The 24550-nt window shown below is 38.4% G+C and overlaps 1 protein-coding gene across 1 annotated transcript; it reads right to left on the bottom strand.

The window, feature by feature from the left end:
- Positions 1-225: 225 nt before the first annotated feature.
- LOC131535030 (uncharacterized) lies at positions 226-1752 on the bottom strand. Its single transcript, XM_058768160.1, has 4 exons — positions 1648-1752; positions 1264-1560; positions 884-1183; positions 226-762 (listed from the first exon to the last, which is right to left on the bottom strand). The coding sequence occupies exons 1-4, from the start codon at positions 1688-1690 to the stop codon at positions 398-400; spliced, it is 1005 nt and encodes a 334-aa protein (XP_058624143.1). The 5' UTR covers positions 1691-1752; the 3' UTR covers positions 226-397.
- Positions 1753-24550: the final 22798 nt, after the last annotated feature.

Below are 24550 nucleotides of genomic sequence, written 5' to 3'. Positions count from 1 at the left end.
TTCACACAAATAATTCTGAATAGACTCTATTTGCTACATTGAAATCTTGTGAATCAACTCACTGATGAGGTTGAGCTGTATTTTCGTGGTCAGGGAGATGAAAGTCAAATATGTGTCTCTGGTTTCTGCTCCACACCAGTAAACTCCAGCATCTCTCACGCTCACATTACTGATGCTCACTGTAACAACTCTCTCTTCATCAGATGAACCACTAATTTGTGTGCCACTTTAGATGAGCTGATGTTCTGACAGATGTGATTATCATCCTCTTTACAGAAATGAACTTTATGTTCCTCTGAGATCTGACAGCTGATGTTGACTTCACCAAAAGGAACATATTCTGTCACCATCTTTGTAGATATTTTGCATCTATAAACCAAAATAATTTACACAAAAATCAGAAGAAATAATTTACATATACAAGATACAGTATTTGTGGTTCCTCACCGTGTTTGACGCTCAGCTGAAGTTGAGTGAAGCTCTTAGTATAGTCAGATACTTTCACTCCACACCTGTATGTTCCTGCATCTGCAGCTTTCAGCTCTCTAAAAAACACCATCAAGACTCCTGCTCTGGTGTCGTCATATAAAGAAACATCTCCATTCTCCATCCATTCATCCTGAACTCCTGGATTCTTCCTCTCTGAACATCCAGCTGATTCTTTACAGATGTATTTTGTCTTGGTTTTGTATTGAGGATGTTCACACTTGATCATCAGACCACCTCCTGAGTAGCCACTCACTCTAGACACGCCCACTTTAGCTATCAATCAAATATCTGACGGGATCAGTGTCTTCATTGAATACAAAAACTAACAATTATCGAAGCAGCAAACACTGATATATTAATTTATTCTATGACACTGAAAATTTATTCTACTCACTCATAGTTTGCAGATGAACAGTAGTACTAATGGAGTATGACTGTTTGTCGATCCAAACTCCACACAAATAAACTCCTCCATCATCTGGTGTCACAGCAGTAATCCTCACACTGAAGAAGTTATTGTGTCTGTCATCAGAAATACTGAATCTTGCTTCCTCGTTATATGCGTCAATGGAGTTTTGTCGTTCTTTGAATATGACTTTTGCATCATTAATATGATTCTGTGAATATTCACAGCTGAAGGTGGCAATTTCTCCACTCTTTACAACCACTTTCTTCGACACCACACAGCATGAATCTGTCATTCACATAATGAAATATACTTCACAATGATGTACCCTTACAAAAGACACATTATTACACACTTGTATTGCTTACCTTTTTTCACATTCAAAGTTAAATCTATATACCACTTATTAAGAACCCTAATTCTGTATTTTCCAGCATCCTGTGTGTTCAGTTCTCTGATCAATATCATGAGTTTTCCATATTTGTTGCGAAAAAGAATGAATCTTCCTTCACTAGTCCATTCACTGTGTTTCTTGTAATTTATTATGTTTCTCCATGGGTCATGTTTAACCATATATTTAGCAGAGTCACTGAACCAAATTTTCCCAGAATCAACAAGCACGCTTCCTCCAGAATATCCAGTGACGCTAAAGCATCTCACTGCATCTGTCAATCAGATTGATAATGTGATCAGAAAGCTGATGAACAGAAAACAGCATCATTACTGCAGTGATGAAAAAGAAAAGCTCTGACCTGAGATCAGGTAGAAAGTGAAGAAGATGAGGAGGATCTTCATTGTGACTTGAGTTCAGTCTTCTTTATGCTGAATGATCTCTGTGTGAATCTCTCTGTCTCTACATCTGTCTGCTTTAGTTACTTCCTCTTTATTCAGCTCTTTATCAGTAATGAGCAGCTTTACTGGCTCCTCCCACCATCACCACTGTCTGAATATCACATTAATCACACTGAAAGAGCGCCACCTACTGGAGGATACAGTGTCTGATACTGAAGCTCATACAGGTGTCATGTTCTCTGTATCAGTGTTTGTCAAACCTGTCCTGGGGACCCTCATCACTGCATATTTTGTACATCTCATCTAACACACCTGATTCAACTCATCAGCTCACAAGAAGAAACTCTAATACCTGAAATGAATCAAATTGATCAGCATTATTTAAATCTAAATTTAATTATACTTTACATGCAAAGCGTCTGGGTGGCCCGAGTATACTTTAAATAATTTAAATGAATTAAAACAACAAAACATGATAAAAAAGTTAAAAATCTAAGATATAGTACAAAATAACATTAACCTCTTAACTGTCACCGTCCACCCTGTGGGACGCCTACCTTTACTTCACTATTTTACAATTAAATCCTAATCTAATCATGACAAACTATATATCGTTGGAAAGGTCTAAGACTCCTAAATAGGTATTTTACCACTTTTTCTGTAAAAAAATTATGTAGGAAAAGTAATAGATTAATTTATGACCAGAGGTGTCAAATCCAGGGTCAGAAAGTAAAAGTCCTGCCATTTGTTTATTCCACCCATGAACTCAGCAGCTGATTTCACCAGAGGAGGAACCAACTCATTCCTTTCAAGTCACAAGCAAGTTTCGAGTCAAATCCCAAGACCTCAACGAGTTGAGGTAATTAAGAGATAATTGAGAGACTAATTAAATGTTGATTGTGCATTAGTGATGAACACCTGCTGTTATTGAGAATTACAGAGGATCAGACGTTGATGTTTTATTGGTTAAAATGATGCCACCATCATGGAGATCAGTGTTTGCTTTAGTTGGGCTCTTGACCCTTTTAGTAACTGAGAATGGATTGCTTTTAAGCAATTGCAATATTGCTTCACAACAAACATTTGCACATTGCTGAATTAAAAGCTTGAGAAAGCAGATGAGCTTACACTTTTGGCTTTTATGTCACTTGAATGAACATCATGAAGGTGTCTCTCTTTGGTTTATTTACTAACGTTCAGCTGTTACAGAACTGCAGGAATTTACTATTAAACAAATGCCATCGTAATATTAAATATTGGAAAAAATTAAGAATTATATTGCTCAGGCTTTTAGACATGAACACTTATCATACGATCCTCAACAGTGGTGACAATAATTATTCATAATGTGGTGTTACCCAGCATGCATTGCAGCATGAAGCATTTTGTTGATTGTCACCCTTGTTGAGATTCATACGCTGGTTCTTGATGTCTGTGTGTGTCTGAGTAGGACTGGAGTTTAAATATTTAAATGCATTAGATTTAAAATTCTTTCTCTATAACTGCTACAGCAGTAAACTCATTGCGTACTGTGGTTTCACAGAGTTGTTTATTCAAAAGCAGAACATAAATTAAAAAAATGAAAAATGTATGTGTATATATATATATATACACACACACACAGTATATTGGATGCAAACAGATAAGCACCTGATGATTACCTCATCATATGAAAACAACTAACAGTTGCTCACTGCACAGCACTGATCTCTCCGCTTTACAACAGCACATGCATTGCTACAGAGAGATCTAACACAGGAGTCAAGGGTCAAGAGCCCAACTAAAGCAAATACTGATCTACATGATGGTGGTATCATTTTAACCAATAAAACATCAACATCTGATCCTCTGTGATTCACAGTAACAGCAGGTGTTCATCACTAATGCACAATCATCATTTAATTAGTCTCTCAATTATCTCTTAATTACCTCAACTCATTGAGGTCTTGGGATTTGACTCGAAACTTGCTTGTGACTTGAAAGGAATGACTTGGTTCCTCCTCTGGTGAAATCAGCTGCTGAGTTCATGGGTGGAATAAACACATGGCAGGACTTTTACTTTCTGACCCTGGATTTGACACCTCTGTTTATGACAAGAGTGCACCTGAAAAAAATCTACATCATGACATGAATTCTGACCTTTGTCACAGAAAGTCTTCTTAGTTGCCTTTTTCTCTATCACGAATTAGAAATCATAAGAAATTATTTATCAGTAGAAAACTTAAAATTTCAAAATTCATCCTTTGAAACCCATTTTAAAATCAGACATTGCATTACCATGTAAATGGTACATTAAAATCATGTTACAAAATATTTTCATTCATTAATTATAAAAAATTAAGTTTGGATAGTGCACTATAATGTCTCTGTTCAAAACTGTGGGTGACAGTTAAGGGGTTAAATAATTAATGCATACATCAGGAAGTGTACATGTTGAGACACAAAGGCTGATCCACTCTCATATAAAAAGAGCATCTTGAGCAACTTCACATCTTTATCAAATAGCATCACCTTCCTGTCACCCTGGAAAATCAAAATAATCCATATTTTTTATGTATTTGTTTGTTTGTTACTTTGAGTTCTTTGACTTTGGTTTTAAAAATATATTCATGAACAATAGCCCATGTAATTATTCAATAAGATCTCAAAGTTCATTTTTCCAGATTAACTCTTTCATTTCAAACTCATCAAAATCAGTGTGATTTATAATTCCTCAAAACAGAACACAAGAATAAGAAACAGGCACATACTCTATCAGCTATAATACCATACCATAACATAAACAAAGATAATTTCAGAAAAAAACAATAAATGTAACAAGCATTAGCACACATTTACCATTAGATGGAGCCAGAGGTTTCAATAAGACATGTGTGTTTGTTTACAATCTCAGTCAAGTTTGTGTTATCAAGGTGTCTTTTTGCAGAATGTGTGTTCAGTGTATTTGTTGTCTCTCTTTAACGGGTTACTCCACCCCAAAATGAAATAAAAACTTCTGTAGATGTCTGACAGAAATAAATTCAATCTGTTTAGTAATAACTGAAGCTGCTAACCCAGTCAACACGTGAGATCACGCGATGATCACAGTGACATCACACCATTCTCATACAGTGATACTCACAATGTGAGTAATATATGAGTTCATTGTGAACCCAAAAAGATGAGCGGGGTTCTTATTTCTGTCAGACATCTACAAAAGCACTTATTGAGAATTAACAGATTTAGATGATGATGTTTTATTGTTTTGTTTGACGTTACCATCGCGGTGAGTAGTGTTTGCTTTAGTTGGACTCTTGACCCTTGACTTTATAATATTATATTTTTTGGGGCTGCTGTAACTGTGTTTGTGAAGCACATTTGTTATGGCAAGGAAAACAGTATGCATGGCAAGGATTCAGTATGCTGCCTTTGTGAGGAGTTATTAATCTAGTTTAAATAGATATTTTTATAATAGCTCTGTAATTATGCAGTATAATGCAATAAGTCATAATCGTTTATGAAGGATTTTAAAAGCATAAGACAAGACACAAAATTTCAAATTACTGTAAGTTTAAACACAAAGAGAGACATCAAGAATCAGTGTATGAATCTCAACAATGGTGACAATCAAAAGCTTCATGCTTCATGCTGCAATGCATGCTGGGTACCTAGTCTCTGTGCAGTGAGTGCACTTTGACCTCACATTAGTATGAGCACACAGCAGAGGCGGACAATCCAGGGGTCAGAAAGTAAAAGTCCTGCCATGTGTTTATTGCACCCATGAACTCTGCAGCTGATTTCACCAGAGGAGGAACCAAGTCATTCCTTTCAAGTCACAAGCAAGTCTCAAGTCAAATCCCAAGTCCTCAAAGAGTTAAAGTTAATGAGATAATTAAGTGTCTAATTAAATTATGATTGTGCATTAGTGATGAACACCTGCTGTTATTGAGAATTACAGAGGATCAGATATTAATGTTTTAATGGTTAAAATGATGCCACCATCATGGAGATCAGTGTTTGCTTTAGTTGGGCTCTTGACCCTTTGACTCCTGTGTTAGATCTCTCTTTGCAGCATTACATGTGTTGCTGTAAAGTAAAGAGGTCAGGGCTGCACAATGAGAAACCATGCTTTTACAGCTGTACTGATTGTTTGTTTTCTTATTCTTTGTGTTGTATGTTTAGGTTTTGAAAAATCAATCTTGTGAAATAGCGTGCAAGGAACTTGTTGTTCTAATAGTTATGATGAATTCATTTGAAATCAACTGTATTTAATGCATATAAACACTTAAACTCCTCTGCTATTTAGACGCACGCAGACATAATGAACCAGAATATGAATCTCAACAATGGTGACAACCAACAAAATTCTTCATGCTGCAATGTATGCTGGGTAAGACCATAGTAAAAACTCCCATCATGCACTGCAGTATGAATTATTATTGTCACCACCGTTGAGGATCATATGATAAGTGTTCATGTCTAAAAGCCTGAGCTGATGCTGTTCTTCCTCATATGTAATCACTACAGTAGCATTTGTTTGGTAGGACTTTTTTTTCCTGAAATTCAGTAATAGCTGAATATCACTCAATAAACCAAAGCGAGACACCTTCATGATGCTCATTTAAATGATTTAAAAGCAGAAAGTGTAAACTAAACTGCTACATCAAGTTCTTGATTCAGCAATGCACAAATGTTTGTTGTGAAACAATATTGCACTTGCTTAAAAGCAAATTACTTTGATTTACTAAAAGGGTCAAGAGCCCAACTAAAGCAAACACTGCTCTCCATGATGGTGGCATCATTTTAACCAATAAAACATCAACATCTGATCCTCTGTGATTCTCAATAATAGCAGGTGTTCATCATTAATGCACAATCATAATTTAATTAGACACTTAATTATCTCATTAACTTTAACTCTTTGAGGACTTGGGATTTGACTTGAGACTTGCTTGTGACTTGAAAGGAATGACTTGGTTCCTCCTCTGGTGAAATCAGCTGCAGAGTTCATGGGTGGAACAAAAATATGGCAGGACTTTACTTTCTGACCCCTGGATTGTCCGCCTCTGGCACACAGTGAGGGCGCTGTGAGGTTACACTTTAGCTCACTGTTACCTCACATTGTGACCTCATCACGAGTATCCTGTGAGCTCATAGTGACATCACTGTGAGATCAAATTGTTGACTGGGAATGCTGTTTGTGGAGTTGTTGTATCAGATCTTGAGAGATTTAATGTATTTTATCTTTATCTATTACAGCCCGCGGATGTTACACTTACACAGTAACTACACATAACAAGGGTATATGTTTGCATAGTAGTTAAGAAAAATGTTGTAGTACATTTTATTCTACTTGCCTCAAACCACATACGGACGCTCAAGTGCACCAACAGCACTACAGCTATCAAAAAAACATAAATTTGGTAAATTCACGTGTATTATGATGGTGTATTTATATGCTATATCCTGGGAGCAGCTGGAAACAGGTAATCTAGTTTCTCACTACTGCACCTCAACGGACATGATTCGCTGCTGAGATGACCATATGCAATGCTCTTTTATCAGGTAAATTTTCATATAAAATTTTAAACCAAATCATAGCAGAAACTCATTACAAAATTTCCCCATACTTTAGTAATCTCGACCATGGTGGTTTTTAACTTCACTATAATTACTAAATTATACTACAGTATAGGCCTACTATTTGTATCAATGTCATGTAAGATATATGTTGTAATAATACAATAAGTACCCAGTATGTAGTGTAAAATATACTGCATCATATATTCTATGTTAGTACAATAAGGCAACTTGTTCTAAATCATAACATTGTTGCCAAACACAGTAGGTCATGCATACCACATAATCTTAGAATAGTTACGCATTACTTATGAAATACTAACAGTATAAATACTTTTAATTTTCCAAGTCATTGCCCCCTTATCCCCCAAACTTTGCAGTGCACATTGTTTTCGTTTACCTACACGTACTACAGCTGTAAATTATGCTGACGCAGAAAATTGCGCTTTGTGTGTCATATCACGTAATTTCAGAATAGGTACCCTTTAATTATAAAAATACTTACAGTATAAATGCTTTATAATTTCCGCAGGTTATTACCCCCTTATTCCCCAAACGTTGCATATTGTTCCCTTATACCTATGAGTAGGTACTGTGGAGGTACTAAATAGTGTTCTAAAGTTAAATAGGTATCTAAAGTGTTACCGAACATTTTTATGAAAGTAAATTGGTCAAATCAAAGATGGAGAATTTGTTGATCATAAGATGTTTTTCAGGCTTTTGTTGAATGTGAATCACTGAATGAGCAGCTCTTAGTCTTCGATGTCTTCTGTTCACGATGACGTTCATCTTCTGTCTGTCTCTGTTCAGTCTCATGTGTCTCGCTGTGGGTTTCCTGAATAAGTCTGTTTCATCTTTACACTCAAACCAAACTGAGACCCTGAACCTTCACCAGTTTTCTGTGGTTTTGAGCTGGATGGAAAAATGGCAGATCCATCATGCATCAACTCCAAAAAAAAACAAAAAAACACACACACACAAAAAACAACAAAAAAAAAACAGCATTCAGCATTCATTAGAAACACATTAAAATCCCAGTGTTAAATCAACACTGCTTCAGAGTGTATTTGGTCCCACTTCAAATAGTGTTAAAGTAACACTGAAGCAGAGTTAAAGTTCATGAGATAATTATGTGATTAATTAAGTGCTGATTGAGCATTAGTGAATAGCACCTGCTGTTAACAAACATAATCACTGACAGAAAGAGAAACACAAGAACAACAACTGACTTCAGCCACAGCCTTTGATAAAATCAACTGAAATAAAAGACATTAAATCTTTCAAGATCTCAGCAGGGGATGATTAAACAACAAAAAGAATCACCAGCTTCACTCATGATTGACTTTATTTCTGTCAGATGACTACTGAAGCCCTTATTGAGAATTATCAGAGGTTTAAATGTTGATGTTTTATTGGTTAAAAACAATGCCACCATCATGGAGATCAGTATTTACTTTAGATGGGCTCTTGACCCTTGACTTACTGTATTCATTTTTTCTTTGCAACAATACATGTCCTTGTGGCAGCGGAGTGATCTGGGACCGAGGTAGAGCTGGCAGAGCAGGAAACCAGGGCGGAGTGGATGGGACTTGAGCCTACCAGGGCGGACCAGACGGAGCAGGAGCCCACCAGGGCGCCACGGCGGTGCTGATAGAGCAAGGAGCCCACCACGACGGATCAGGAACCCACAGCAGAGCCTGGGACCTAGGGAGGACGGAGACACAAGGAGGAGACAGAACATGCACAGACACAAGGACTGAGGCAGGGAACACAGGAAGTTCATGTTAGGTCTCCATAGCCGTGACAGGACAGAACGAGAGTTCATTGACGGCCTCCATTGCCGTGACAGGACAGAACGAGAGTTCGTTGACGGCCTCCTAGGCTACTCTTTTTATGCCCCCATTTTTTTTTTAAGTGAAAGGATGAATGCCTTATATTATAAACAGTGACATTTAAGACTTGCATTTAATTCACCCCAAAATGGGCCATTTGCACATTTTCACTTAACTTCTGCTACTTCACGGAGTAAGGATAATTATGAAATTAATATTAGCCACAACAGAGGTGCAAATTTTGCAATACATAATTCAAATTTTAAAAATTAAATAGACCGCAGCAATTAACATTTTGTCAGAACCTCTAGTAAATTACAAGCTATTTGTTTGGTTGTCTATTGAGAATCAGATCTCTATTTGGGGGGAAAAAAATAAAAAATATCCAGAATTGTGCATATTCCTATGTTTGACTGACTGTTTCTCCCATGTAGTGAGAAGCCGAATATTCACCAGAAGAGACGGACAGCAGCTCGTAAGTGTTGCGATACTTAGTCATAGATCTGTTGTTTAAATTATTTACTTGCTGTTGGGAAGGAATACTTTCGTTTCCTTCTATTTCTATTCTGCATTTTCGTTGAGGTTTCGTTGTTTGATTGCACTTTCTGTTAATTATAATAATTTGCACCTCGGCTAAGAAGGAACCTGGATCATTTTCAGTGCTCCTTGCTAGCGAAGTGTTAGTTTCGTCTTGAGTTATTTGCACAAGGCTATTGGCTGGGCCAATCAGAAGCCGCCACAGCGACTGTAAAAGTATTTAAACTGCCTGTTCGCTATTACAAGTCGGGAGAAGCCGAATATTCACCAGAAGAGACGGACAGCAGCTCGTAAGTGTTGCGATACTTAGTCATAGATCTGTTGTTTAAATTATTTACTTGCTGTTGGGAAGGAATACTTTCGTTTCCCTTCTATTTCTATTCTGCATTTTCGTTGAGGTTTCGTTGTTTGATTGCACTTTCTGTTAATTATAATAATTTGCACCTCGGCTAAGAAGGAACCTGGATCATTTTCAGTGCTCCTTGCTAGCGAAGTGTTAGTTTCGTCTTGAGTTATTTGCACAAGGCTATTGGCTGGGCCAATCAGAAGCCGGCCACAGCTGTTTTCACGGTAGTGTGTTAGGCTGTATTTATCAGAGGTCCGAGCGCTGACGCGGAAGCATCAGCGGAAGCGTTCAGCCTCCTCGTGTGAAGACAGACGAGGGTAAAGACCATCGACTTTTCCTGCGCGACTTTAACCGAGCAACGACTCCGAGCGACACACTTAAGTATCTTTTCTTTTTTCCCCCTTCCCTTACACACTCTCCGTTTCCATCCTCTTTCCTGCCACCTCTATCATGTGTTTCCAAACTATTCCGGTTCTCTCTCAACCACGCTCTAACGTCCCACGCAGACGGCAACGTAATCCTGCTAACCTGCGCCTTATCTCTACCTCCTTCACTACACCTCTTCCTTCTCTGTGGGTCTCTGGAATTGTCAGTCAGCTGTCAACAAAGCTGACTTCATTTCTGCTTTTCTTTAAAATCCACGCTCAGCATCTTGGGCTTGACTGAGACCTGGATTCGTCCAGAAGACTCAGCAACCCCAGCTGCTCTCTACTAATCTCTCTTTCTCTCACACCCCCGCAAGTTGGCCGGGGTGGAGGCACTGGTCTGCTCATTTCTAACAATTGGAAATACTCAACCCGCTCTTCCCTATGCAATTACAACTCATTTGAATCTCATGCCATTACTGTATCAGCTCCGATAAAACTCCAGATTGTGGTCATTTACCGTCCCCCTAGCCAAATTCTAGCCACCTTCCTAGAGGAGCTGGACGGGCTGCTGTCCTCTTCGTGGAGGATGGCACTCCACTCCTAGTCTTTGGTGATTTCAACATTCACCTAGACAAGCCTTATGCTACAGACTTCCATGCACTCCTAGCTTCGTTTGATCTCAAACGCCTTACCACTACTAGCACGCACAAATCAGGCAACCAACTTGACTTAATTTACACATGCAATTGTACTGCAGATAACATTCTGGTACAACCGCTACATACTTCGGACCATTTCTTCATTACATTTACATTACACTTTGCTTCTCCTGTGCCACCAACCCCTACCAGTTACTTTTAGACGAAACCTCGCTCCCTTTCTCCTTCCCATCTTTCCTCTGTGGTATCCTCCTCTCTTCCTTCACCCACCCATTTCTCATCTCTGGATGTAAACGCAGCTACTGAGACTTTATGCTCTACCTTAACCTCTTGTCTAGACGACATTTGTCCTCTCTCCTCTAGGCCCGCACGGGCTGCTCCTTCCAACCCCTGGTTATCCGAGGTTCTTCGTGAACATCGGACTACACTCAGAGCGGCAGAGAAAATGGCGCAAATCAAACGATCTGTCGGACCTCAGTAGGTACCAGTCTATGCTCACATCCTTCTCTGCTAAAGTCCACACTGCCAAATCCTCACATTTCCGCAACAAGATCGACAGCGCTCCAGACATGCGTAATCTCTTCAGAACATTTAATTCCCTCCTCTGTCCCCTCCACCTCCTCCCTCCACCTCTATTACAGCTGATGACTTTGCCACTTTCTTTACAGACAAAACTAGATCAATCAGTGGTCAGTTTTCACCTCCACGCACACAGGACCCTCACCCTACCACATCCACTGCTAAAACTCCCATCTTTTCTTTCTGTCCACTCACTGAAGCTGAAGTATCCAAGCTTCTCCTCTCCAACCATCCTACAACATGTCCTCTTGACCCAATCCCCTCACACCTTCTCCAAGCAATCTCACCCACACTCTTACCTGCACTCACACACATCATCAACACATCCCTACTCACAGGTAACTTCCCCATTATGCGTTCAAGCAGGCTCGGGTAACCCCACTGCTCAAAAACCTACATTAAACACTTCTCTTATAGAAAACTACAGACCTGTCTCTCTCCTTCCGCTCATAGCGAAAACACTTGAACGAGTTGTCTTCAACCAAGTCTCACTGTTTCTTTCACAGAACGACAAACTGGATGCTAAACAGTCAGGTTTCAGGAGGGGCCATTCAACTGAGACTGCGCTTCTCTCGGTCACTGAAGCCCTGCGAATTGCAAAAGCCCATTCCAAATCATCAGTCCTCATTCTGCTGGACCTATCTGCCGCTTTTGACACTGTCAATCATCAGATACTCCTGTCCACCCTCTCATCACTGGGCATCTCTGGCATTCCACTTCGCTGGTTTGAATCCTATCTCACTGGTAGGTCTTTCAGGGTGGCCTGGGAGGTGAGGTATCCAAAGCACATACACTGGTCACTGGGGTTCCTCAGGGATCAGTTCTTGGACCCTCCTCTTCTCCACATACACTACATCACTGGGTCCCATCATACAGGCACATGGATTCTCATACCATTGCTACGCTGATGACACACAGCTCTACCTCTCTTTTCAACCAGATGATCCAACGGTAACTGCAAGGATCTCAGGTTGCCTGGCGGACATCTCGGCATGGATGAAAGAACATCACCTGCAGCTCAACCTGGCAAAGACTGAGCTTCTTGTCCTCCCTGCCACTCCGACTCTACAGCATGACTTCACGATCCAGTTAGGTTCATCAACAATAACCCCATCAACTTCGGTCAGAAATCTTGGTGTAATCTTTGATGATCAGCTGACCTTCAAAGACCACATTACAAAACTGCTCGATCTTGCAGGTTTGCACTATATAACATCAGAAAGATCAGGCCCTTTCTGACAGAGCATGCTGCACAACTTCTTGTCCAGGCCCTTGTCATTTCTAGGCTGGACTATTGCAATGCTCTTCTGGCTGGACTTCCGTCTAATACAGTCAAACCTCTACAAATGATTCAGAATGCAGCGGCACGACTGGTCTTCAACGAGCCCAAAAGAGCCCATGTTACACCTCTCTTTATCTCCCTGCACTGGCTACCAATCACGGCTCGCATCAAGTTCAAGACACTGATGCTTGCATATAGAACAACCACTGGCTCAGCACCCGTTTACTTGCACTCTCTATTAACAAACCACATCCCTCCAGAAATCTGAGATCTGCTAGTGAGCGACGCCTCGTGATACCATCACAGAGAGGCGCAAACTCACTCTCTAGATCATTCTCATTCACCATTCCTGGCTGGTGGAACGATCTTCCCACCTCTATCCGGAATGCTGGATCCCTGTCAATCTTCAAGCAACAACTGAAAACTCATCTCTTTCGACAGCACTTGACTTCATCCTAAACTTAAAAAAAAAAAAAAAAAAAAAATTATCTTTACTTATTCCTTCCTTGGTAGTTTGTATTTATTTGAACAATGTCTGAGACTTGGTGTTGCAAGCACTTCGTATGTCTGATTGCCTCTTCAAGATTAATCGCTCGATGTATTCCCCAATTGTAAGTCGCTTTGGATAAAAGCGTCTGCTAAATGACTAAATGTAAATGTAAATGTAAATGTAATGTAGTGACGGGCAAATGTAACACCCCTCCCCCCCACTTCCCCATACCATTTACAATTTTTATATATAGTGAAAAGAGTGTTCACTTTGGCTGACGTCTTCATTCGAAGTTGTTGTTGAAGAAGCAGCAACTCTGTCAGCCTCTTGTCTCGGGACAAAGCAGGCGCGGGCGCAATCATCAATCTTATTTAAACGGAAGCCGACGCGTCCTGACCGCATCACTGTCTTTACTGGGTGTTTTTAGGGAATATTTGCATTTATTCACAGATGATTTGATTAGCAAATCATGTGGTGGACTGTCATTATTTTGGCTAATGCGAGGCACCACTGAATGCGCATCAGTGGGTATTTAGAAGTAGGTATAGGCTACGCAAAGCCGACTGATACGCCGTATACCTGAATATACCCTGCACTACACCACTGAGACTGACAAAACCATGCATCAACAGATTCTTAGCTCACTGACAAATATCTGATCTTGTAAGATGTTCTCCCTTTACACAGAGCACTGTACGCGTGATGGCCAAATCGAAAGTGAAAGTGAAAGGCGCGAGCTCTCATTCAAAAGAATTTAAATTCCGCGCATATTGATAGCGGCTCCCTGATGTGCGAGTATTAGCACGTATGTGGGTGTGGGCGGTAAGAAAACGAAAAAGAAAAAAATATACTGTATGAACCTCATGAATATCACAACAATTTTGTGATTGGCTGTTATGTGTGGGGCCAGGGTGGGCCAAGCTTCTGATTGGGTGGGCCAGGCCCACCCTGGCCCCCCCGTGGAGCCGGGCCTGGTGCGGATCCATGTGCAGGCTTTTATTAGGCAGCAATAATGCGTACAATACTCGGCCCCAAGGGAGAGAATGTCCAGGGTTGAAATAGTGTATGTGATTAGTGATGCTGTGTGATCAGGTGTGCGTGTGATTAGTGCAATGAGTGATTGGTGACAGCTGTGTGCGTGTGATTGGTGAGATGGCTGATGGGAAATGCAGTCCATGTGATGTGTGGTGTAAAAGTCCATGTGGTGAGCAGGTGACCTCTAGTGGTGAATGAACGGGAGTGCAGACCAGATTCGTGACAGTTGTAAAGCAGAAAGGTCAGTGTTTTACACTGAGCATGTAGTAGATGCATCTATGTGATGAGATAATCATTGTGAACTGGCCAGATGTTTTTTTTTTTTTCTCTACCACTTATATATTTGGAGTTTGCACAACTAATCCTCTGATACTACAGTATGAGAATAAAACATTGCAGCCAACAGTTATTGTTAATGATTTTAAATCTATATGCATTTTTTTTTTTTTTTTTTTTTATTGTATCATGGAGACACACACAGATATCAAGAATGAGCATATGAATCTCAACAATGGTGACAATAAAAAATAAAAAAAACTCTTCACATTGCAATGCATGCTGGGTAACACCATAGTAAAAACTCCCATCATGCTCTGCAGTATGAATAATTATTGTCATCACTGTTGTGGATCTTATGATGAGTGTTCATGTCTAAAAGCCTGACCTGAATCTGTTCATTATTGAAGTGTTACAGTGTCACATGTTTAATAACTTTTTTTGGCTGTTTATTATTTGATGAATTTCAATCAATAACCAAAGAAAGAGAAACCACTTTGTCTTGTGTTTTATAAGTAAAAAGTGTAACGTGTTATCTATGTCAAGCTTCTGATTCAGCAAAGATCAAGCATTTGCAGCTAAACACTATTACAACTGCTTAGAAGCAGATTACTTAAAAGCTCAAGGGTCAAGAGTCCAACTACAGCAAACACCAACCACCATGATGGTGGCATCATTTTTTGACCAATAAAACATCAACATCTGAACCTCTGTTAATTCTCAATAAGATCTTCTGCTGATGTCTGACAGAAATATAGTCAGACTGGTCAATAATGAGTGAAGCTGGTGATGCTGTTTGTGGAGTTGTTTAATCCTCCTCTGCAGATATTTTAACAGATTTAATGTATTTTATTTCAGTTGATTTAATCAAAGGCTGTGGCTGAAGTCAGTTGTTCTTGTGTTTCTCTTTTTCTTCAGTGATTCTGCTTGTTAACAGCAGGTGTTCCTCACTAATGCTCAATCATCATTTAATTAATCACTTAATTATCTCATTAGCTTTAACTCTGCTTCAGTGTTACTTTAACACTATTTGGAGTGGGACCAAATACACTCTGAGCAGTGTTGATTTAACACTGTGGATTTTACTGTGTGCCATAAGTGTCTATATGTGTCTACACTGAAGCAGTGTCTGTTTGTGCAACCAGGCCATAGACACTTGGCAGTGTTAATTTAACACTAGGGATTTTGCTGTGAACTTTTTGACAAAAAATGAATCACAGATTAAAAATGTAAATTTCAGGTCTTTGAATATCACAATAACAAAAATAGTTTTAAAAATAAAAGTATTACTTTTCAGACTGAAGCTTTGTAAACTGGTAGTAGTGTTGTCAATGGAAAATAAAATAAATATGACTGGACAAAGTATTTAGAAAAAAATATAAATGAGAATATAAATGATTTATTTGTGCTGTCTTACATATCCAGCCAAGACACTGAAATATGTTTGAAAACAGCCATTATTTTGTGAAGTTATTTAATGATGTATTAGAAAAGAAAAATACACTTTACTTTAGAAAATGATGCAGACATAAAAAGTAAAAAATAGGGTACAACAGGGCTAAATGTACACATTAAGAAAAAATGTGCTATTCACTGCCCCTAAAATGAATAATTGCAGAAATATATATATATATATACTAGTCAACATTTGAAGTGGATCAAAACCTTTCATCAAAGTTATCCTAAAATCTAAAACCAAAATGCGTTCTTGATGCGCTTCTAATGTTGACTATTGTATATGTTTGTATTGAACATTAATGGAGCAACAGATTTTGTGTGAAAATGAATCATTCAAGTTGTTTATTTTGTCTAAAAATCTTATAAATGTATGAGGTGGCAAGGGGTCACCAGCATGGGGTAAAGGCACACAGTATTGATACAAATACTTAAGATAAAATAATGTTGTTGTTTTTAAATAATGTCTAAGTTAATACTTGTTCAAAACAATCACTTTAGCAAAGTTTGCACTACTTTCATCTTATTTTGAAAAATAAAATAAGTATTATTATATTTATTATAATAATATAAATAAAATTAATATATTAATTATTATTTTTGTTCAATAAATATATTGTCATTAAAATATGTTAATATAAAAAGATGTATTTTAAAATACAGAAACAAAATCAATTTAATAAGTAAAGATTCTGAAAGCATTGAAGGAGATCCAATAATAATTCAATATACAGTGAGGAAAATAAGTATTTGAACACCCTGCTATTTTGAAAGTTCTCCCACTTAGAAATCATGGAGGGGTCTGAAATTGTCATCGTAGGTGCATGTCCACTGTGAGAGACATAATCTAAAAAAAAAAAATCCAGAAATCACAATGTATGATTTTTTAACTATTTATTTGTATGATACAGCTGCAAATAAGTATTTGAACACCTGTCTATCAGCTAGAATTCTGACTCTCAAAGACCTGTTTCTTTCCACCTCCACTCCATTTATTATCCTAAATTAGATGCACCTGTTTGAGGTCGTTAGCTGCATAAAGACACCTGTCCACCCCATACAATCAGTAAGAATCCAACTACTAACATGGCCAAGACCAAAGAGCTGTCCAAAGACACTAGAGACAAAATTGTACACCTCCACAAGGCTGGAAAGGGCTACAGGGAAATTGCCAAGCAGCTTGGTGAAAAAAGGTCCACTGTTGGAGCAATCATTAGAAAATGGAAGAAGCTAAACATGACTGTCATTCTCCCTTGGACTGGGGCTCCATGCAAGATCTCACCTCGTGGGGTCTCAATGATCCTAAGAAAGGTGAGAAATCAGCCCTGAACTACACGGGAGGAGCTGGTCAATGACCTGAAAAGAGCTGGGACCACCGTTTCCAAGGTTACTGTTGGTAATACACTAAGGCGTCATGGTTTGAAATCATGCATGGCACGGAAGGTTCCCCTGCTTAAACCAGCACATGTCCAGGCCCGACTTAAGTTTGCCAATGACCATTTGGATGATCCAGAGGAGTCATGGGAGAAAGTCATGTGGTCAGATGAGACCAAAATATAACTTTTGGTCATAATTCCACTAAACGTGTTTGGAGGAAGAAGAATGATGAGTACCATCCCAAGAACACCATCCCTACTGTGAAGCATGGGGTGGTAGCATCATGCTTTGGGGTGTTTTTCTGCACATGGGACAGGGCGACTGCACTGTATTAAGGAGAGGATGACCGGGGCCATGTATTGCGAGATTTTGGGGAACAACCTCCTTCCCTCAGTTAGAGCATTGAAGATGGGTCGAGGCTGGGTCTTCCAACATGACAATGACCCGAAGCACACAGCCAGGATAACCAAGGAGTGGTTCTGTAAGAAGCATATCAAGGTTCTGGCGTGGCCTAGCCAGTCTCCAGACCTAAACCCAACAGAGAATCTTTGAGGGAGCTCAAACTCTGTGTTTCTCAGCGACAGGCCAGAAACCTGACTGATCTAGAGAAGATCTGTGTGGAGGAGTGGGCCAAAATCCCTCCTGCAGTGTGTGCAAACCTGGTGAAAAACTACAGGAAACGTTTGACCTCTGTAATTGCAAACAAAGGCTACTGTACCAAATATTAACATTGATTTTTCTCAGGTGTTCAAATACTTATTTGCAGATGTATCATACAAATAAATAGTTAAAAAATCATACATTGTGATTTCTGGATTTTTTTTTTTAGATTATGTCTCTCACAGTGGACATGCACCTACGATGACAATTTCAGACCCCTCCATGATTTCTAAGTGGGAGAACTTGCAAACTAGCAGGGTGTTCAAATACTTATTTTCCTCACTGTATATTTACAGAAGTAACAACAAATGACATTTTATTATATGATATGATTAATATCATGTTTTTTAATATGATGGTTTCATTCTAAACATGGTGATTATCTCTAATATGGACATTGTGGGGGGTGGGGGATAGGGGTTGTGGTCCCCAGACCATGGGCACGTACACCGGACCACAAGGGCACTTAGCAACCCTGTATATTGTGAATCATCCATGTCTTTAAATGAATAGTTTATTACATACATTCTATAATTTTTTTTTTTTTTTACATACATTACATACATACGTGGGTCGGCAGGCAGTTAGATAAATGACAGCAGTGTATTCATTGTAATCCTGATAATTCCTCAATCCGACACTGTCAGGACCAACCCGCCCAGTCAACAATTTGATCTCACAGTGATGTCACTATGAGCTCACAGGATACTCATGATGAGGTCACAATGTGAGGTAACAGTGAGCTAAAAGTGTAACCTCACAGCGTCCTCATACTAATGTGAGGTCAAAGTGCACTCACTGCACAGAGACTAGGCACCCAGCATGCATTGCAGCATGAAGCTTTTGATTGTCACCATTGTTGAGATTCATACACCGATTCTTGATGTCTCTCTTTGTGCTTGAATGACACAGTAGTTCATAATGTTTGTTTCTTATACTTTTATAATTCTTATGAAAGTGAATTTGTGCTGTGCAATTATCCCATCCAAAGTGCACACACACAGCCGTAAACACACACCTGTAGCAGTAGGCAGCCGTTTATGCTACAGCGCCCAGGGACGGGCACTTCAGATGTGGTATTGAGGGCTGTACATTCACTCCCCCCACCTACAATCCCTGCTGGCCTGAGACTCAAACCTGCAACCTTTGGATTACGAGTCTGACTCTCTAACCATTAGGCCATAACTTCCCAAGACCAAGACTGCATATTGAATCTAGGTGATGACAAAACAATAAAACATCATCTTCTAAATCTCTGTTAATTCTCAATAAGCACTTTTGTAGATGTCTGACAGAAATAAAGTCAGTCTGGTTAATAATGAGTGAAGCTGTTGATTTGTTTATTTCAGTTGATTTCATCGAAGGCTGTGTCTGGAAGTCAGTTGTATGTTTGGAGAAGGTTCTTATAACAGAAATCTGTTAGCTGGGCGTGCACTCGTGAGCTCATCATGTGAGAGCACTGTGATATCTCTGTGATAGTGTTGAGAAACAGGAAGTAGAATGTACCCCCGGTGACTGATATTTGATCTGCCTCCTCTCAACCTGCTCAACATTTTGGGTTCACAATGAGCTCATATATTACTCACACTGTGAGGATCACCGTATGAGAATGGTGTGATGTCACTGTGATCATCGCGTGATCTCACGTGTTGACTGGGCGGTCTCACGGCAGTTTGTGATTTAGTCACGTAATTTAATCTATTTATTCGTGGCAGGGACACGTTTATTTCGTTATTTTCGTAAATCCAGCACATTTTTTAAACTAATGCATTTCAATTGGATGCATCTTTCGTGCAACAGCACGATTCTTTCTGCCAGCCGGGCTGCAGCAGAGAAACTGTTTAATCAACATTTATTCACGAGATCTTATCACGGTTTATATGTGCAGTGCTGCTGCTAGCCATTTTGGTGCCCTAACCATAATTCCTTTATGATTTTAAACATAAAGACAGTTTGCCAGTCTTTTATATACCTCCTACTGTCAAAGTCAAACTTCGTCAGGTGCTGCGCAAGAAATTGCGCAATCCAACGGAGCACTGGGGGCACCATCTCTAGAGCAATTAAATACTCTTGTTATGCCTGAAAGGTGCCTAATAATATATACTGAAATAATATCGGCATTATAATTATTGACTATGATTATTGATTTTCATTAGGCTATTTTTGGTGCCCCTCAGCAAGTCGGTGCCCCACGCACTGCGTGGTGGGAGTGGCGGCGCTGTATATTAATTATGAATTATTATTTCGGTCTTTTTCGGTTATTATTTAGAAGCTGGATTGCTTTGCTGTTTATTGATATTTTTAAAACTATAACGCTACATCTATCGATATTTATTTAGATGTTATCATTGTATTCATTCATTTCTTTATTTTAATAATATTATTTCGGTCTTATTACCGGTGAAATATTACAGTAAGCCAGAACACGGGCGGCGGGCTCATTCTAAGCCCATTAGCCACAATGCAATGCGGACATTCATATCACAGAATCTGACAGCGATCAGCGGGTCATTAACGACAGTATAGTTTAATTAAAAAAATTCAATTAAAAAAAAAGTAAAAAAAAAAAAAAAAAAAAACATTGCGCATCTTACAGCAAAAAAAAAAAAAAAATTACATTTAATCTGTGTTTTTGTCACCAGCAATACAGTATGTTGCTCAGTTTTGTTACAGTAAGTTAAGCTCCAAATTTTTTTAAAATTTCCAGTGAGTTTCTTCTGTTGTCCTGTTGGGAAAAAAAAATATATTTTAATTTGTTCGCAATGTTTTAATAATTTATTATTTATTTTTTTTATTTTTTATTTTTGCGCAACAATATCCGGGTGACGGCGCTACTGCCAATTAGCTCCAAGTACTCCTCGCTGCAGACTGTAGCGCGGTGACGTCAGGTACCTACGTTACCTATGTATTTACCGTAATACGCAGGTTCAATAATGGTTCATTCGCTTCCAGAACATTTACTTACTTTTGTTTTCTTAAAAATGTGCGTTTGTATTGGCTTTTAATTGTAAGGATGCTTTGGTCATAATCACAGAGAGTGTCATTGCAAATGTGTGCGATTTCAAACATTTATGACATGTTTTATGATATGTGTTAGTATTCGACGTGACAGGGATTCTGCTGCTGGTCTTTAAAAGTCTTATTTCGCCTAAAATTAGCCTTTAAAGATGTATTGAAATAGAGCAGAAATACTTATATTAATAAAGTAATGAATTGCATGCATTGCAAAAAAATAAAAAATAAATAAATACATACATACATTTATATATATATATGTGTGTGTGTCTGTGTGTGTGTATGTATGTTTCTCATATTTGTCATCTTTTGCATTAACATTATCAAAAATTAATAGATACTGTAACAAATTGATTGTTCATTGTTAGTTCATGTTAATTAATACATTAACTAGTGTTAACCAATGACACCTTATTGTAAAGTGTTACCTCTTAAATTTACCTTCATGTTCATATGACTTTTTAGGGACATTATCAGTGAGACGAAATTCAGAGAAGAGGCCCACTTCATATGTCTAGACAGATAGTTCTTTAACTCCTTAACATGTAGTGAATACTGTAAAAAGTATTTGAGTGTCTGTCTCTCTTCTCATCTTTCTGTCTGTCTCATCTCAACTATCTGTTTTTTTTGTTGTTTTTTTTCCTGATAGACTGTATTGCCCTCAACTGTAAAACTTTCAAATTGTTTCAGGCTATGCTTTCTCAAGCCAAGCCAACCTAAATTTTGACTTGACAAACTTTTTTAATTTAGTTGGTTAATGATGATTATAAATTAAATCTCTTAGGTACTTTACAGACAAAGCAAACAACACTCTTTTTCTAACACCATCCTATAATATTTAAAAATACATTTAAAATATTTTCCTTGTATGGCTCTTTTGCCTTTCCTCAAAATGATTGAATATTGTTTGTTATTTTATGTAAATTAGGTGTCGTGAACTGGAGTGCATTTTCTGCACAATACAGACAGGAGTGCCGGGTGTCGTGTTCACAGACCCAGTGCCTACGGCGGATTCGACCTGCGTCGATCGCGTCAAAAAGTGAAAAATCACACGTTTTACCATCTGCACCACTAGAGCTGACGAGTGATATCATCTTAACTAGCCTAATAAGAAATATATAAGGCGCCGTTAAAGGGTAATATTACAATATACAGTGAAGTAAAGTGCAACAGAATCTTAATAAATTGTAAATAAAATACTACACAGATATTACAGAATAAACTCCTTATCATTTTACCTGAGATGAAACATAGTTAACATCATGGATATGTGCTGTATTACATTTTATTGTTTTATTTTTTTTCCCACCTTAGGGTTCTTAATACTTTTACATTTCTCAATTAGCTACTACTTCCTCTGGAGTCGTTGAGTAATAAAAGGATAAAATTATTGGCAACCTCATGAACAAGTAGCCTATATAATTCGATGAAATATGTATGCAAAAGTGTATTAGTCAAGTATGTTGCTGGGGTATTGTCATGACTGCCTTATGCCCTATTTTAACTTTTTGTGACATTGCTTTGGTGTTTCCATTTGTCTGATATAAAACCCTCTCGGGGTTGTAATCACTATAACAACCGCATCTCTCTACATTATCCTATTACATGGCTACTTACCAAAATAAATCAATCATTTGACACAAAATATTGAGTTTATTTTATTGATTTAAATACGATTTCATTGCTTCCGCTAAAGAAAATTGTCCGTTCAGTTTTTTACGGTTGTAATCCTGCAACGTAAACTTCTGTTTAATTATCCCCCTACTGGAAAAACCAGCATAGACCAGCATAATTCCCATGCTGGTTTATGCTGGTCTATGCTGGTATATGCTGGTATATGCTGGTTTGGTGCTGGTTTAGCTGGTGGACCTACCAGCATGGTCTTGCTGGTGATGCTGGTCTACTGGTCTTGCTGGTGATGCTGGTCAACCACACTGTAAAACCCAACAAGTTAGGGTAACTCAAAAGTTTGAGGAAACTGATTGCCTTAAAACATTTAAGTTTTTTTAAACTAATAGTGATGAGTACTCTGAACTTATTTCAGTTGAGTTCACTAAAATAAGATATACATTGCAGTTAAGTAATTAAGTGATTAATTAAGTGCTGATTGAGCATTAGTGATGAACACCTGCTGTTAACAAACAGAATCACTGACAGAAAGAGAAACTCAAGAACAACAACTGACTTTAGACACATGCTTAGATGAAATCAACTGAAATAAAATACATTAAATCTCAAGATCTGATTAAACAACCCCACAAACAGCATCACCAGCTCCACTTATTAATAACCAGACTGACTTTATTTCTGTCAGACATCTACAGAAGATCTTATTGAGAATTAACTAAGGTTTAGATGTTGATTTATTGTTTCATTTGAAGTAACCATGTTAGAGAGCAGTGTCTGCTTTAGTTGGGCTCTTGAGCCTTGACTTCTGTGTTGGTAGTTTTTTTTTTTTCTCTGGCTGTTGTAACCATGTGTTTTTCAAACATATTTGTTACGACTCAAAAGCCCAGAGGAAGTGGTCAGTAGTTGGTTGTTATATATTTATAATGACAATCATCTACATCTAGTTACAACAGCCAGAACAATAGTTGATTTCATCTAAGCATGTGTCTAGAGTCAGTTGTAGTTCTTGTGTTTCTCTTTCTGTCAGTGATTCTGTTTGTTAACAGCAGGTGTTCATTACTAATGCTCAATCAGCACTTAATTAATCACTTAATTACTTAACTGCAATATCTTATTTTAGTGAACTCAACTGAAATAAGTTCAGAGCACTCATAATTGTTAGATTTAAAAACTTAAAAGTTTTAAGACAATAAGTTTCATCAAATGGTTTGAGTTATCCTAACTTGGGTTTTTAAGGCAATTGGTTTACTCAAACGGTTTGAGTTAGCGTGACTTGTTGGGCATATATCTTATTTAGTGAACTCAACTGAAATAAGTTCAGAGTACTCATAACTATTAGTTTTAAAAAACTTAAATATTTTAAGACAATAAGTTTCCTCAAACGGTTTGAGTTAACCTAACTTGTCAGGTTTTTAAGGCAATCGGTTTACTCAATCGGTTTGAGTTACCCTAACTGTTAGGTTTTACAGTGCAGCATGGTCTTGCTGGTGATGCTGGTCTACTGGTCTTGCTGGTGATGTTGGTCTACTGGTCTTGCTGGTGATGCTGGTCAACAGCATCCCAGGTAGCCAGCGGAATCAGGCTGAATGCGGCTAAGTGTCGGCTCACTCGGCTGTGTGCTGGCAGCGGCTTGCCAGAATTGAGCCAGGTCCAGCCTAGCCCAGTAATGGTTGCCAGATTTGGCTTGGTTTTGGATCTGTGGATCTGGCCCGATTCTGGTTGAGAAACGGAACATTAGCCACATTCAGCCCGACTGTGGGCCAG

Source organism: Onychostoma macrolepis, unplaced genomic scaffold (genome assembly GCF_012432095.1).
Source record: "Onychostoma macrolepis isolate SWU-2019 unplaced genomic scaffold, ASM1243209v1 Scaffold11, whole genome shotgun sequence".
Lineage (NCBI taxonomy): Eukaryota > Metazoa > Chordata > Actinopteri > Cypriniformes > Cyprinidae > Onychostoma > Onychostoma macrolepis.
Note: the sequence above shows the minus strand (reverse complement) of the source record. Positions and strands in the feature narration are given on the sequence as shown.